General features: G+C 39.0%; 1 protein-coding gene across 1 annotated transcript in view; it reads right to left on the bottom strand.

Annotated features, from left to right (window-relative positions):
* The window catches only part of LOC109478018 (integrin alpha-8-like), a 65,335-nt gene that overhangs the window by 24,402 nt on the left and 26,065 nt on the right, over positions 1-14,868 (bottom strand). The window contains 2 exon segments of the mRNA XM_019779468.1: positions 8-79; positions 2,847-2,947. Of these exon segments, the coding sequence (XP_019635027.1) occupies positions 8-79; positions 2,847-2,947 (173 nt within the window).

Raw genomic sequence — 14,868 nt, forward strand, 5'->3', positions numbered from 1 at the left:
GTTTCACCTGTTCTCCAATGAGAGCAGTTTTCTCAGGCATAGCCTGCAGCACAGCAAGGTTACTGTCATAGATGGACACCTGAAATGAAAAGAAAGACGTCACAATGCCTCCAGATTTTCAAATTCTTCAATCCACTAAAATAAATTGTTATATGCGTAAGTTTCTTACATGTGGTCAATCAAAGTAATAAACTCACATTCCTGCAAAAGTTTCACCTTGTTTCTGTCTTGACAAAATTGGGGTTATTACGTTAGGTATATGCAGAAAAGGCAGTTTTAGCATTTCGCTTTATGCGTTTACAATTCCCCGGTGCTGTAGAAATCTACATGTTTTATACCGGCAGAGAAATCTGGGATGACACTTCCACATTCCCCCACACAGGGGGTAATCAAAGATAAGGGACTTTGCGACTGTTAATATCCGCGTCAAGGAACGCAAGTAATCCGCTGGGAGATGCCAAATTGGCCCTGAGCGCTGCGATATGCATACCTCAGCTCTATTCACTGATTACCACCTAATTAGATGACAGCATGGAATGTGTGGCATGATGATATGACTAGGGAGCAAAACAGAAGGTAAAAGAATACGTCTGAGCACTCTTATGTGTAATTTGCTGTGTACACATTTGTCATATCATAAAATTTCTATGATTTTCTTTTCGTTAGAATGACAATATAACATTCAAGCAAAGAGTTCAAGAATATGAATTGTGCATCACACGTATCATCATATTTTGAGTATTATGTAATAATTGATTAATCTTTGAAGAAATCTGGACGGAAAAAACTATGGTTAACTTAAAAGATGCTACTGGTCCTTAGCTTGGCGATTGGGCTAATTACTGTACACGTGTATGTCCAAATTTTTGTATCAGATTCTAAAAAGACAGCTCAAAATAGAAACATACCAAACAAAAAGGATCTGGTAGTCTATATACATGTAGTTGCCCCCCATTGAAGTTGCATTTAGCGATCATAGGTCACAAACCCAATTCTTGTTCCTTTACTTACATATAAAATTACATATTTCTTTAACGAGTTATGGCTCAAAAATGTGATAAAAAATTCATAACTCCTCATATTATGCAAATGAGACTGAGCTCCAATTTCAAGGCTCGTTATTTTTTACAGTAGTTCCGAGAATAAACCCACCAGTCTATATTCATAAACTTTCATAATTAATATATCACTCTCTAAACTAACCACTTGTTGGAAGAAGAATTGATAATGGCTTTATTGCACCCTACATGTATGTAGTCACTTTGACAAACCAAGATGGATTACTTTTTTCAAACTAAATGAAGCTACAACCACTTATTACTATCTTTTTTTCAGACAATCAAAGTGAAAATTAAGTCAATTGTTGTGTTTTAATTCATACTTTTGAAAATGAAGATTCACACGAATCCTATTTAGCTTGCCTTACAAAACCAACCATGGCTTGAAGTAACTTTTTTTCTCTCGTTTTTGTTTACTTTCCTTCCTAGATTGCTTTAATTCCTTTTATATTTGCTGGTTTGAACTGCATGTTTGACCCAGATATGGAGAATGAACGAGGACCACTTCTATGGTCCAGTGGTCCTAAACCATCGGGCTAGATCATTCGCTGTCACACTACACCGACCTCTGACCTTACGCTGATGATTTGATGACCGATCAATATGAGAGGATGGTGTGAAGGAATCTAACATGGATGGCCATTAACAGGGAAATGCTGATCACCATGATCATAGAAACGTTTCATCATTTCAGTCAGTTATTCCCAAAAGAACCAGACTGTGCAGGGACAGTGTGAGACATTGAGAAAAATTTTAAGGGATTCTACCTGGTCTCTTATAGTTAGTTAGTATTTCATTCTCGTTCCAAGATTTAACTCTTTCCAAGAATGAAATTGGAAGAGACAATGAATAACATTGACAAGATTACATGTATTTTGAGGTGTCTAGTGCAATATTGCAGTCTGTGGTAAATTTGTACTCTTGTGTTTCATATTTGGGAACACAATTATTCAGGAATTTCAAGGTACATTGTGCTGGTGTGTTACGCCGAAAGGCGGTTAAACCAGCTACATGTATACAGATACAGATACAGGTACCCAATAGACTAAGAAAAGATTTATAAAAATGAGTAACATAAAGGTTTCTTCCTATGCATTCCCAAAGAATTTAAATCCTTTAAGCTTGAAAAGCAATTCCTCCCTATATTGCAATGTTTGATGAATTCTTCCATAAAACTGCAAAATTGCACCACTTTACAGCTTCTCTCAAATGACATAACATCCTTTTACAGACATTTATGGAGCTAAGATGACAGAAATGTTCACACATTCAGCGTCTGATCCAATTCCTTGTCATTTTTTGGTCTCTGCATGATTCAAACCGTGGCATTACAAATGGAATTTTATGGCAGGACAGATCCCAGGTAAATTGGATCTGGCCCCCCGGTGGCAGAACTAGCGTGGATCATTACCCAGAGACCTGAATTATGTATAAAAAGTGCTGAATCAGGGATTTTTAAATAAACAAATCATTTCATATGGTGAAAACTTGATTCAAAAATAAAGTACGTATTATAAACAAGAATTACATAACAGTTGGATGATATATAAAGTATATTTTTAGGGTCATTATTACTTCATAAAATAAATTGTAGCAACCCCACTCCATAATTGCAAATGACTGCCATTCAGTAAGTGAAGGTTCCAAAACACATGTTTTTACAAGTGTGTTTAAAAGCTGGAAACACAGCTGTCAGCCATGTTTCCTCTTGTATTTTGTGTACAAATATGTTATATAGTAATGCCCCTGAAGGACCAATCATGGAATAATTATTGTATTCTAACTTACATGTCCTTTGAGGTGGTTGGGTGACCCTGGACCTCGAGGAACACCGACCACGTACTCGGGCACATTGTCTCCTGTAAACTCTCCTGACCCAGTGGAGTAACCTGTGGACAACAGAAGTGAACACAGACATTAGACATAAGACGTACAATCTTGATTATTATCAAAGGCTCTTAAAACAGAGGGTAAAGAAAATAATGTCACTGTAAAAGAGAATTATCATGTAAACATTCTAATGCATGAGAAAGAATAGCTCATCTGAATGCCAAGCCAAAACCTGATGTACAACACTATTTAATGAACTTGAAGATAAAAGTTTTGTCTGTAAGACTTTAGCAGAGACTTGTTACTTGTAGTTGAATCTCTCTCCCCTTATCTCATGATCAGACATGATGTGTACCGTACTGTACCTTTCCTCATCTCAATCTATCACTTTAAAGTCTAATTATTTGACTGTTGGAAAACTGTGACAATTTGAAAACCAGTTTTCTCCACCTTTCTTGGCTTTCTGTTCTTCTTGATATTTCACTTAGTGTTGTGCCAGTCCATTCTCATGACATTATCTTTTCCATAGCACACCCCTCTTTCTTTTTAAATTTTGTACCTTTCATGACTGTCCCTTGCTAATTTTATCCAGGAGGATTGCAGACAATACCTCATCACACCTGCCTGTTTGTAGCAACTGATCATGAAGATTGTCACCCAAACAGACACATTGTTGCCATGGTGGTACATCTACAACATTTTCATCACATCTTGAGTTCCCAAATGGGACGATCATCCATTTCTCTTGCAAACAACGTTTCACCACTAGGGTTACAAAAGCTTGTACCACACAAAATCCTTTTGAACCAAACATGATTGAAAGCAGCCTATTCTACAGAGAGCCTTTTAATCTCTTAGGAATAGCTTCAGACAAATGTTTGTGACAAAAAACGGCTTCGCAATTATTTGTGCACACAATGTTCACTTTCATCCACACCGTGGGGAGCGTTCAGACCCGCTTACACGAGATTATTTCTAACGCGGTCTGAAATTGCTGCGCGGTAATTGAAATGTAGCGACAAGGGGGGAAAAGGGACTGAGACGGAAAATTTGGGCCTCCAGAGAAATATTCAGCTGGTCGAGAATGATGTCATTCGTAGGTCTGGCAAGAGGGAGTTCTTCAACAATTGCTAAAAAAGGACAAAAGCATGGCGATAATTGTTTGCCGCTCTCCCTAGAGGGACTCCTTAGTGTAACTCACGTCATAACTAATGCAGGGGACCACCTGGGCTTTACAACGTTATTGTCCGACAAAGAAAATGTTTCTCGCCAATTATACTGACTACTGCGGGGCTACAACAACACTACAAAGAACACTTCATCCCTTGTGACCACAGTTAAGTGCACTGCTTGAATGGACAACAGAGATTTCAAAAAAAGAAAAACGTTTTACAACAATATTTATGGAATTACTGAGCTTCTGGCCCATATGCATAATTAGATCATTGATGTTTACAATGACTTTATCATTTTTATCAAGACTAAAATATGGTTTGCTTACCATTATCAAATTTGGTGTTTTGCAAACTTTGAAAAACACTACACAATCTCGAGGGACAGATGGTCAAAGATTCTATTTGCCAAAAGAGTGACCTAGGGCAGACATTTTGGTCACCTCCATAAAAATGATAGACCAAGGGATGACTTGTTTTGGGTCGTTAGTTTTTGTGGCTTCCATGTTTTTATCTAGGCACACATCTCATAAGTTATGTCACAGAATAAATAATGCATTGTACATAAAAGTTGGTCAAACGTGTCAAAGTTTGTAGGATTGAGGCTGTCTTTAGTGATGACCATGACTTCAATTATCATTCTCATGTACTCTGCTCTCTAATTCAAATCGCTTTGCAGGTCGGCTTCCAATATGTTGACTGAACAGCAACACAAGGAAAAGAAGTGGAATTCAAAACTGGAGCATGTATTCACAGCAATCATGATACTGTACAAAACAGTATGTACCAGATATGTTTATATAATCAGTGCATTACTGACACTGATCCTATGTGTCACTTCAAAGCAGATTTAGTTGTCATCAGATAAAAAAAACCTCCAAGCCACCTGATGTCCCATCATTATCCCACACCTGTCCTTACCATGTTACTAATCAAACCCACCGTGTCCAATATCTAAAGGAAAATCCCTTCCAGTTGATTGGGCACCTTCCTGGGCAACTGACCAGTTGCTATGAGCCCCGAGCGAAGACAATAGGAGCCTAAATCTTCCGCAAAGGCAGCAAATTGGCACCAGCTGGCATTAATGAAGGAAATCCCTAAATCCAATTCTCAAATAATTCTAATTTCTAAAAAAATTCTAATCACTTTTTCTGTAGGTCAAGCTATCGAACAAATGGATTCCATGAGTTTTTTTTTTCAGTTTCTCTATTAAGATTTATCACATATCAGTGGAAGGATTGACATAACAGGTGACTATCAACTTACCAAGATGTCAACCCTGACACCAGATTGTAAGGTTTGAACCACTCACATGGGGAAGGACCCCTTCTCTTTTCAATAAATGTGTTGGGATCTTTAACATGCTTAGTTATTCTACCAAAACAGACCAACAAGCCAAGATCCATTCATGCACCTGATGTCCAAATAGTAACCAAACACCTGTTCTGGCCATGTTATCAATTAAACCCACTGGTGTCTGTTCTATTAACTAAAAAGGCGAATTCCTTACGGTTAATTAAAAATGATCTCAGACAGCTGACCAGTTGCTAGGGGTACTGAGTAAAGACAATGGCTGCCTGAGGATGCCATGTTCAGATCAGGACATACCAGGGGAAATCAGCTCCAGTTTCAATCACTGATTTCTACTGTTATGACATCTCCCGTGGTCTTCCTCAGGATAGTAAAAGTACTAAAACAATCATCTGCATAATGCATGCAATTGTCTTTGCAGTTTACAAGTTTAATGACAATCAGACAAAGAGATAATACCCCCTGAGAGGTCTCAGCCTGTGTTTAAGACACTTAGCTATAATATAAACATTGTAGTTCACTTCTGTGCACGTGTGAGTGCAATAGTAGTGTGTGATTATATAATGTGAAAAATGGACCTGTGAGTGCATATGTCATAATCTCCAAGCAGATCCCTTTTGGTAGCAAAAATACAGTATCAAATTGGCCAGGCAGTATCCATTAGCCAGACAAAAAAAACGGCCATATATAAAAAGCTAACGATCATTCCCCCACAACCTCTGCTTGGAGAGTATTGTGTGATGATATAATGTGATAATGGACCTGGGAGTGCATTTGTCACTGACGTACGACCTTATCGGATCATTAACGTTCCCTTCGCTTCCCCCCGCGGCAGTGATGAGGTCTTGATGATGAGGTTGTGAGGTTGCCACAATGTCATGAGATCAACTCATCATTTATCAAACCCCTGAGCTTTACATTAGAGCTGTGGTTGAGAATAAGGGTTGGAGGGTAAATCGTGATGAAACTATGCAAGTTGTCTTTGCTCCCAGACAAATTTATTTCTTTGTTTGTTGATTTTTTTGAGACTGAACAGAATGTCACTTAAGTCAAGATGAACCAGTTTTATTTTAAATTACCTCAAAGTGTTACCAATGGATTTTTACAAGGTTTTTCTCAGCTTGACTTTTGCACAGAAAAGGCCATTAAAAAATCTTCATTGAACCCATTAACGTACCTAGCTTAAAACTATCCTTTTGTAAACCTTTTGAAAATAATAATCACAATAACCTAGATAGATAACTTAAGCTCGAGACCACTGTGTCTGTTTGCCTGTCGTAGGTTTATGACCCCAAAGCAGTGACAACTCCGGACCATTAACACATGACACGGTGTGACTGATCACCTGGATGTGGGTCACTCTCCATGTCACCGCTGACCCGGCAATGTCAAATGACCAGGACAGCCGTGCCTCATCTTTGAATGCACATTACATTACCCCGGACATGTTTGCACTGTAACATGTTGATGCCCATTCATGTGACTTTGATTGATTGATGCCTGGTTTTGTCACTGCAAACCCCAGTGCATGCATGCTGCAATTTTGGTGCAACGAACTTGATTCTACGTAATACACATCTTTAAATGCACATTACATTACCCGGGACATGTTTGCACTGTAACATGTTGGTGACTTTGAATGATGTCTGGTAAACGTTTTGTCACCACAAACCCTAACAGTAACACATGACTGTATGCTGCAATTTTTGGCGTAACGAACTTGATTCTACATACTTACATATATCCACAGAACTGGATATGTTATAGACGAGGGCTCACAGCTTAATTTTGTGGATGGGCAATGATATGAGACAATGCACAGAACCTGGTTACAGCTTAATAAAAATTGCTACAAATTTGATAAAGATCCATTTATTAAAGTATTATATATTGAGAGAATATGAACAAATTGTCATAAAGCTGGAGAAAATGTCGCGAGTTGTAAAACGTCTCATCCGAAAATGAAAAACGAGATACTGTAACTGTTAAGGATGAGTACCAGAGCGACAAATGTGCCGATGTCAGCAATATTGGCACAGTCCCACCATCACAGCTGTACAGGTAATTTCTCATACGTGTAGATGTCTGCGGAGAAAATTGCTTTTTTGTAGGGCAGCGTTCAATAATGCAGGGTAAGCAGTATATGATGAGGTGACCCCTATCAAACTGTGGTCACGGAGCATAAGGGGTGTCCAGTTGTAGATTACCATAGTGTCAAATAGAGGCGTAACCGGTTCTTGGAAAAGTGCTCAAAGTGTGCACAACCCCCCATGTGATTTTGGAGAGAGTGTAGCAAGGTACTGTTAGTACAATGAATGTCCTGATCTCATTTTTAAAAACCTCTTAGCTTCCTGCATGAGGTAAAGGGATTCAAAATGAAAATCAGGAAAATTTCTTGATTTACATTTTTGCAAACCATTGAACTAAACAGTCTTTTATTTTCCAGCATAAAAAAAACTTGAATTGAGAAAAATAGAAGAAATGAAAGAAAATACACCTGATCACCCCTTTTAATGCTTCTCTGTGGCTTGTGTCCATCTAAAACCGGGTGATCCGTTGAATATGGTGACTGTCAAAAGGGCACAATTTACTGTCCCAGTGGAAATCAGCTATAGATGCTATTACTCTAGAAACATGCCAGAAAATGGCTAAAACTACCTGCCTCAGCATTGGGATGGTCATTTGGACAACTTACATCTGTATCTGTATCTGTATCTGTATAGCCGGTATAACCGCCCTTTGGCGTAACACACCAGCTTCGCAGGTAGCTATATCACACCGAATGACTTGTTACACTCAATCTTTGCACATTTGATTGTAGGAGTTGTTTAAAGGTTTCTAGTGATGATGCCCCAATTGTGCTTGGTGGCAACGAGTTCCAGTCTACGATAGTTCTGGGGAAATACAAGTTTTTTAATACCTCAATTCTTGGTTGATAACTCTGATATTTGAAGGCATGACTGTTTCTTGTTCTTTTCTGGGCTGGTATCAGATACTTAGTGGCTGCTACATCCACCAACATCTCTACGTTTTAAACATAAATAACTTTCCTGATAGCCTGAAAGACATTACCAAAAGGCTCAGGACCTAAAAGGCTGTGACACGTAGCCTCTCGAGGGACATGCCTGCAGATTTGGTGACACTGTGACAGGCAAGTCCTGTCTCCTACAGTCCACACTGTCTGGGATTTACCAACACCACAGGGATTGATAAATCATTGTTTTATTGATGAACTTCTAATAACACAAACCCAACAAAATGTGTACAGAATTAGGAGACCACTTCATCATCAAGTCAAATTTTGTGAAAATCTTTGACCATAACTTGCTTTCATACAAATTTGTTTTAAAGCTATGCCAATAATAGATTCAATTTGGTTCTCAGATTTGCTTCATCTATATCTCTATTTGAGATTTTAATATTTTATAGCAGAGTAGATTCCAATTTGAAACTATAATTGATATCTCAGCATTGAGCTTTTGATACACTCCATATGTACTATATATAATTTGTCAAATTCTTTTGGAATTGTATAAATGCATAAATGCACAGCACTTTTAAATAAAATGATATGTTTTCGTAATAGCAGTACTCTTTTTTTTCCAACACACCTGCTCCATTTTTCCTGAAAAAAATCCCAGGTCCATTGTGTGGCATTGGCCTTTAAAGGTGTAAAACGTAATTTAAGTCATCATCTGCAGTAATAACCACCTCAAGGGACACGTGTCTAGACAATATACTTTAGCGTATTACATCAGGGAAAGCTCAGCACTGGTAAGAGCACATAAGGCCACACCAATTTAATTTGTTGGTTCTCGGATTCGCCTCTTCATTTTTTTCTGATTTGCAAAAAAAAAAAAAAGATTCTGGTTCTGAATCAACTCAAAAATGCTCATATTTTGCCCCCAACAGTTGAGGAAACTCCTTTTCTTCCTAGTTGTTACAGTTTTTTCCATCTACAAATGCAGTGGTTTGATTAAAAGTTCAAAATTTATACTAAAATTTTAACCCAGCCTTTTTTGTTGACTTCATGGCTCATATTGTAGCATTTGGGGCTATAATAGGATGCCTAGACCTGTTTTTATTTTTATTTTTTTTCGCCCTGTCGCTTCATATTTTTTCTGAAAAAATCCGAGAACCAACAAATTAAATTGGTGTGGCCTAACTCATCTTTCCATCATGGTAAGATAGAAAAAAATTGAAAAAGGGAAGCTCAATCTAAATCAATTTAACAACCCCTATAAACTTGATGATATTAGTCATCAGTTGTTAAACATTTTCTATGTTTCCTACTAAGTTAGATGGCATGAAGGCACAAAGACCTATCATACTCCAATCACTCATGAACCAAGGCTAAAGGTTTAGGAAAAATGCATACTGAAAAATCACTGACATGACAAGATTGATCTATATCCATTTTACAACTTCTGATGATGGCATTAGTCACTAAAGCCATCAGAATGCTCCCTGCTTCCCAGAAATGGTAGAAGGTAACAACCCAAGAACAGGATTCATCAAACTACTCGTAAAGTGATGATTAAAGCTGGAAACAATAAATGTTTTACTACCTTGGATGGAGACAGAGGTAGCAAAATGGGACAATAACTCTTGAAACTTATTTGATTGATATCAAATCTCAGAAGGATGATGCTTGTTACTCATCTAGCGGAGGTTACATCATGCTACATGTACATGTACAAAAGAAAAGCTGACCAAACATCAAACAAAACTGAGCACAAGGGGACTTATCCCTATATCATAATCCTTCTACACAACAAAATTGGGAAGATTCAGAACTACTGATTTCTTTTAATGGGTGTAGTTTATCATGATGATTTTTATGTAAAATGTGACTTGTAAGGTGTCTTTCCATTGTTCACAATATCGATTCTGGACTCTAGGAATAAGGTCAGCCACGGCGCACAAGTAGAAATTGAAAGAAGGCACCAAATAAGACCAAATTTACACTCAGTATCAAAGGGATGGCCTCCAGCAGGCCAACTTCAAACGTGTAAAATGTGACTTGTGAGGTGTCTTTCCCTTGTTGACAAATTGATTCTGGACTCCAGGAAGAAAAGCGGCAACAGCGCACAAATAGAAATTGAAAGAAGGCACCAAATAAGACCAAATTTTCCCTCAGTATCAAAGGGATGGCCTCCAGCAGGCCAACTTCAAACAGTTTCCGTAAAAGATGAGATACATGTACTCTCGGTTTGGGGTTATTTTTAGCGTGTTTTTAGGCTTTTTTATCGGGGTTTCTCTCTCTCTCTCTTCACCCAACGTTGGGTAAAAAAATTTCCAGTGCAAAAGAGAAACCCAGATAAAAAAGCCTAAATGTAAGAAACAGGAGGAGACAGTAAAAACCCCACTGGTCCCGGGCCGGGGTTCGAACCCACAACCTCCCGGGCCCCAGTCAGACACTCTAACCTCTCCGCTAAAAGGTCTAGACCCTTCAGCCGGGTCAGTTGGTAGCGCCTATAAACCCCCCACTGTTACACTACTCCCCCTTTTCAAACCCCCCACTGTTACATAAAAACACGCTAAAAATAACCTAAAACCTCTGCTTGGAGAGTACAGATGAGACACTCCAGCTCCAGACATGCAGGCTCCGGGAGGATCTACTGTCATCAGATATGATCATCTCCGTCGTAAAGCTACCGTAACTGTACAACAGGCTGATGAACAGGGATTTACCCGCAAACATGCACGGATTTGTCAGTTGTCATGGACCAATCTGACTCATCATTATGGGGGTTTATTCATATTGCACATGTGTACCTTAGATTTTCTAAAAAGATGTCATCTACATTTTTTGTAAATATTGCTGGGCCTCTTGGAAAATGAAGATGCTACAACCAAAAACAACTAAAAGATATTTTCTTACAACATGTGCTTACATGTCTAATTTGTGACTTTGATTACAAGCACACATACCTAAAAATACTAAAACCACTTAATCATAGAAATATCAAAGTTGGTAATTCAATTTGCAGCATAGCTCACTATAGTACATTTAACGTCAATGTTAACAATTATATATTCTATATCGGAAGGCAGTTATCATACTTTCTGACAGAAGGAATTTGCGGAATGCCTCCTGTACTATTCCAACATTGCAGACCCTTATTTTGACTGACTGTCAGATTCCACAGACACAGTAAAGTCATGATCAGCCTGGCACCAGGGAAAATGGGACAGTCTCCAGTGGGACAGATGTGGAGTAAAGCTGGAGTCCTGTGGGATTATGTTTCACCTGCTTCCTGTATGACATCACCTGTGTGATTTGTTGGCCTTGCTCAAACAATTCAGACAACAAGCATTGCACTTGTAATTTATTTGCTTTAAAAAAATGAGACTTGAATTATTTGATAGCAAAAAAGTACTTACATTTTTTTTCAAAATGTCTTTCGAATAGAACAATGAATTTCTCTTCAGATTGACTGTTATGAGTAGGCTGACTTTCTTTTTAAAAACAGAGGACACCAAAATGATATTTTGTTGATTTTTGGAGAAAAATCATAGGAAGGGCATACAAAAATCAGAACAACTTCTATTTAGTATGTAATATTATTCATAATCAGGATATCATGCAACTGACCATGAAAAAGCCCTTGGCTAAACACTCATTTACATCAACTTTTGAAAGCTAGACCTAGAGTGACTGAAAACCCCCAAGAGAAAATCTGAGCAGAAAGCAACAACCAGAAATTCAAATATTGACCATTCCAATGTTTAAAGAAAAGATTGTACAACAGATTAATGCTTATATAATCCAAAAGTAAACATATATGCTGCACAGCGAATTCCCTCCAGGATTTTCTATGGTAATCACATAAAACACATTGAAAGATGAACATTGTACAATATGTTTACAACATAGTGTATACAACAAATTGAGGACATTGGTAGGATACTAATGTCAGTGTTGTAGAAACTGCAGCTGGCTTGTGACAGAAAAGATTGACGTACTACATGTAGTACCAATGGTACATAAGTACATACTGTATCATGTGTATGTAGTACATAAGGACCACCTGGTGACCACTTTTTGGCACATGGTCCTGACTCCTTTTAGTTAATTTTTCCCACTGACATAAGCATTAAGAATCCTGTCTATAGTGACCACCTGTCTGCATAGGCCAGTCTTGTTGGCCTCTGAGTGTTTTTGGGGGCAATTTTGACTGTAGACCATTGTTGGTTGTGTCTAGCCTGGGTGCCATCCTCCATAGTGCAATCCTTGTAGCCAGCAACATTAGGGAGCCGGCGGAAACTACAGAGGATGGTACCCTGGCTGGGTTGACTCAAAGTATCTTGCTGAAAATCATTGACATACGATAAAAAAAATTGTACCACGACAGGTGTGGTATGACATCATCATTTAGTGGGTAGAATCTAGGTCAGAGAGCCTTCAGCCCCCTCACCTGTCAGGTAACACAAAACCCTACAAGATGGAAGAGCTGTACACTCATTATCATTTCTCCCTAGAGGGGTGAATCCATTTCATCCTCTGGTCAGTAATGGGCAGCTGGGGGTGAATCATTGACGACCAGGGGTGTTCCATCAGGGGGAGATAAGATTACAGGGGCGATACTTGATATACCCAGGGGAGGGTGTGATGTAATGGTTGGAGATGTACTTAGTAGTAATATGTCTTTGAAGATGATGCTGGTTACTTTACATTAGAGAAACCAAAGGAAAGTTGTTCAAATATCTCTATAAGGTTATAAGATATGACTGAAATGGATATCGTTTTATCAAAGATTAAAGTATGATATCGCAAATTTAAAATGGTCAAATATGACACTTTAACAATACAGTATGTATAACCATGGAGGTAACAACATGTCATTGAAATTTTAAAAGTAACCCTTTGAACTCATAGTGAATTGTGCTTGATAGCTGCAGAAATTTGGGGAAGAGAACTGAACAAAACTTTGTAGAAAAAGAGGAATATGATACGTGACAGTAGTTTCAAACGTGACAAATAGGAACGTGATGACTTTCAAATGATGGAGGGAGGATGTTATACATTGTACCAGATACTATGACCTAGATCATCAGGCAAAAGTACTATACACCACAAGGGCCTTGCCTACATAATATATGTGAACAAAGCATCATGGGACATTAGAGTTGAGAACATCTGGAATACTTGTAGAATAAAGTTTCAAGTCGACTCTCACTCCGACTGATCTATCTGCTTGAATCGAGCGTCTATGATAGCCATCCATAGACAAGAACGCACAACATGGTGGCAGCGGTGAACCATTGTTAAGAGGGAGAGGAAGAGAGAAGACTGTGCCAGGGCATTCCTCGGAAAAACAGACCCAGGATGGCAGCAGCAAACGGACACCTCCACCCCTCCATGAACTGGGATGCCGATGACCTAGTGGAAGAGTACAAGAAATTCAAGCAGAAAACAGAACTGGCCTTCAAGAGCTTCCTGAAAGACACAGAACCAGAGCAACAGGTGAGCTACATTCTGTTGTGGGTTGGATCCCAAGGTCTCGACTTATTTAACAGCTGGGAATTCACAGAAGCGGGAGACGCTAAGAAGCCAGACAAAATCCTAGAGAAGTTTGAAACACATTTGGAGCCCAAAACAAACCATAGGATCTATCGGTATGAATTCCAGGGCATACAACAGAAGCCCGACGAGCCCATTGATGACTACGTAGCAAGATTGAAAAACGTAGCAAAGAAATGCAAATTCAAAGACGATGCAGAAATAAAGGACAGATTAGTTGACCAACTGATCTGGGGCTGCATACATAAGAAGGTACAGAAAACCCTCGTGGGGAAACCTGACCTGACACTGAAGGACGCCATGGACACAGCCAGGGCCTTTGAAGCGACCCAGAAACAGATGTCCTCTCTATCCATGCAGACAGGCACGTCTAGCAGTAATAGGGTAGATGTAGTCTCAAAGAAGACATACCAGGCAGGGTCCAAACAGAAGCAACCCCACATGTACAAGACGTACAAACAGAGTATAAAGAGCTGTAGATATTGTGGTAACACACACGAGTTTGGTGACAGGGCCAAATGCCCAGCATATGGATCTAATTGCAATGCATGCGGCAAGCCAAACCACTGGGGGAAAATGTGCCGAGCAAAAAACAGACCTCAGCCTACCCAGAATAAGCCACAACAACCCAGAAGATATGGGAAGCATAAGCAAAGGCATGTCCACCTCCAAAGAGAGGATCAGCTCAGCTCAGAGTCAGAAGGAGAATCCCTGACAATTGGTACAGTCTATATCCATGATATGTGTAACAAAGAGCAAAAGAGCCAAGACGAAGCATACACTAGCTTTCAAATCAGAAAGAAGCTAGGCAGGAAGACAACCAACATCGATCTCAAGCTAAAGATTGATACGGGAGCACAGAGCAATGTCATGCCTATACAGCATTATGCAAAGTTATGCCCAGAACACATGATGAAAGACGGCAGAGTCAAGAGTGGAATCCTCACACCCAGTGATGTGATCCTCACTG

This window comes from Branchiostoma belcheri, unplaced genomic scaffold (assembly GCF_001625305.1).
Source record: "Branchiostoma belcheri isolate BF01 breed outbred unplaced genomic scaffold, Haploidv18h27 scaffold42, whole genome shotgun sequence".
NCBI classification, from domain to species: Eukaryota; Metazoa; Chordata; class Leptocardii; order Amphioxiformes; family Branchiostomatidae; genus Branchiostoma; species Branchiostoma belcheri.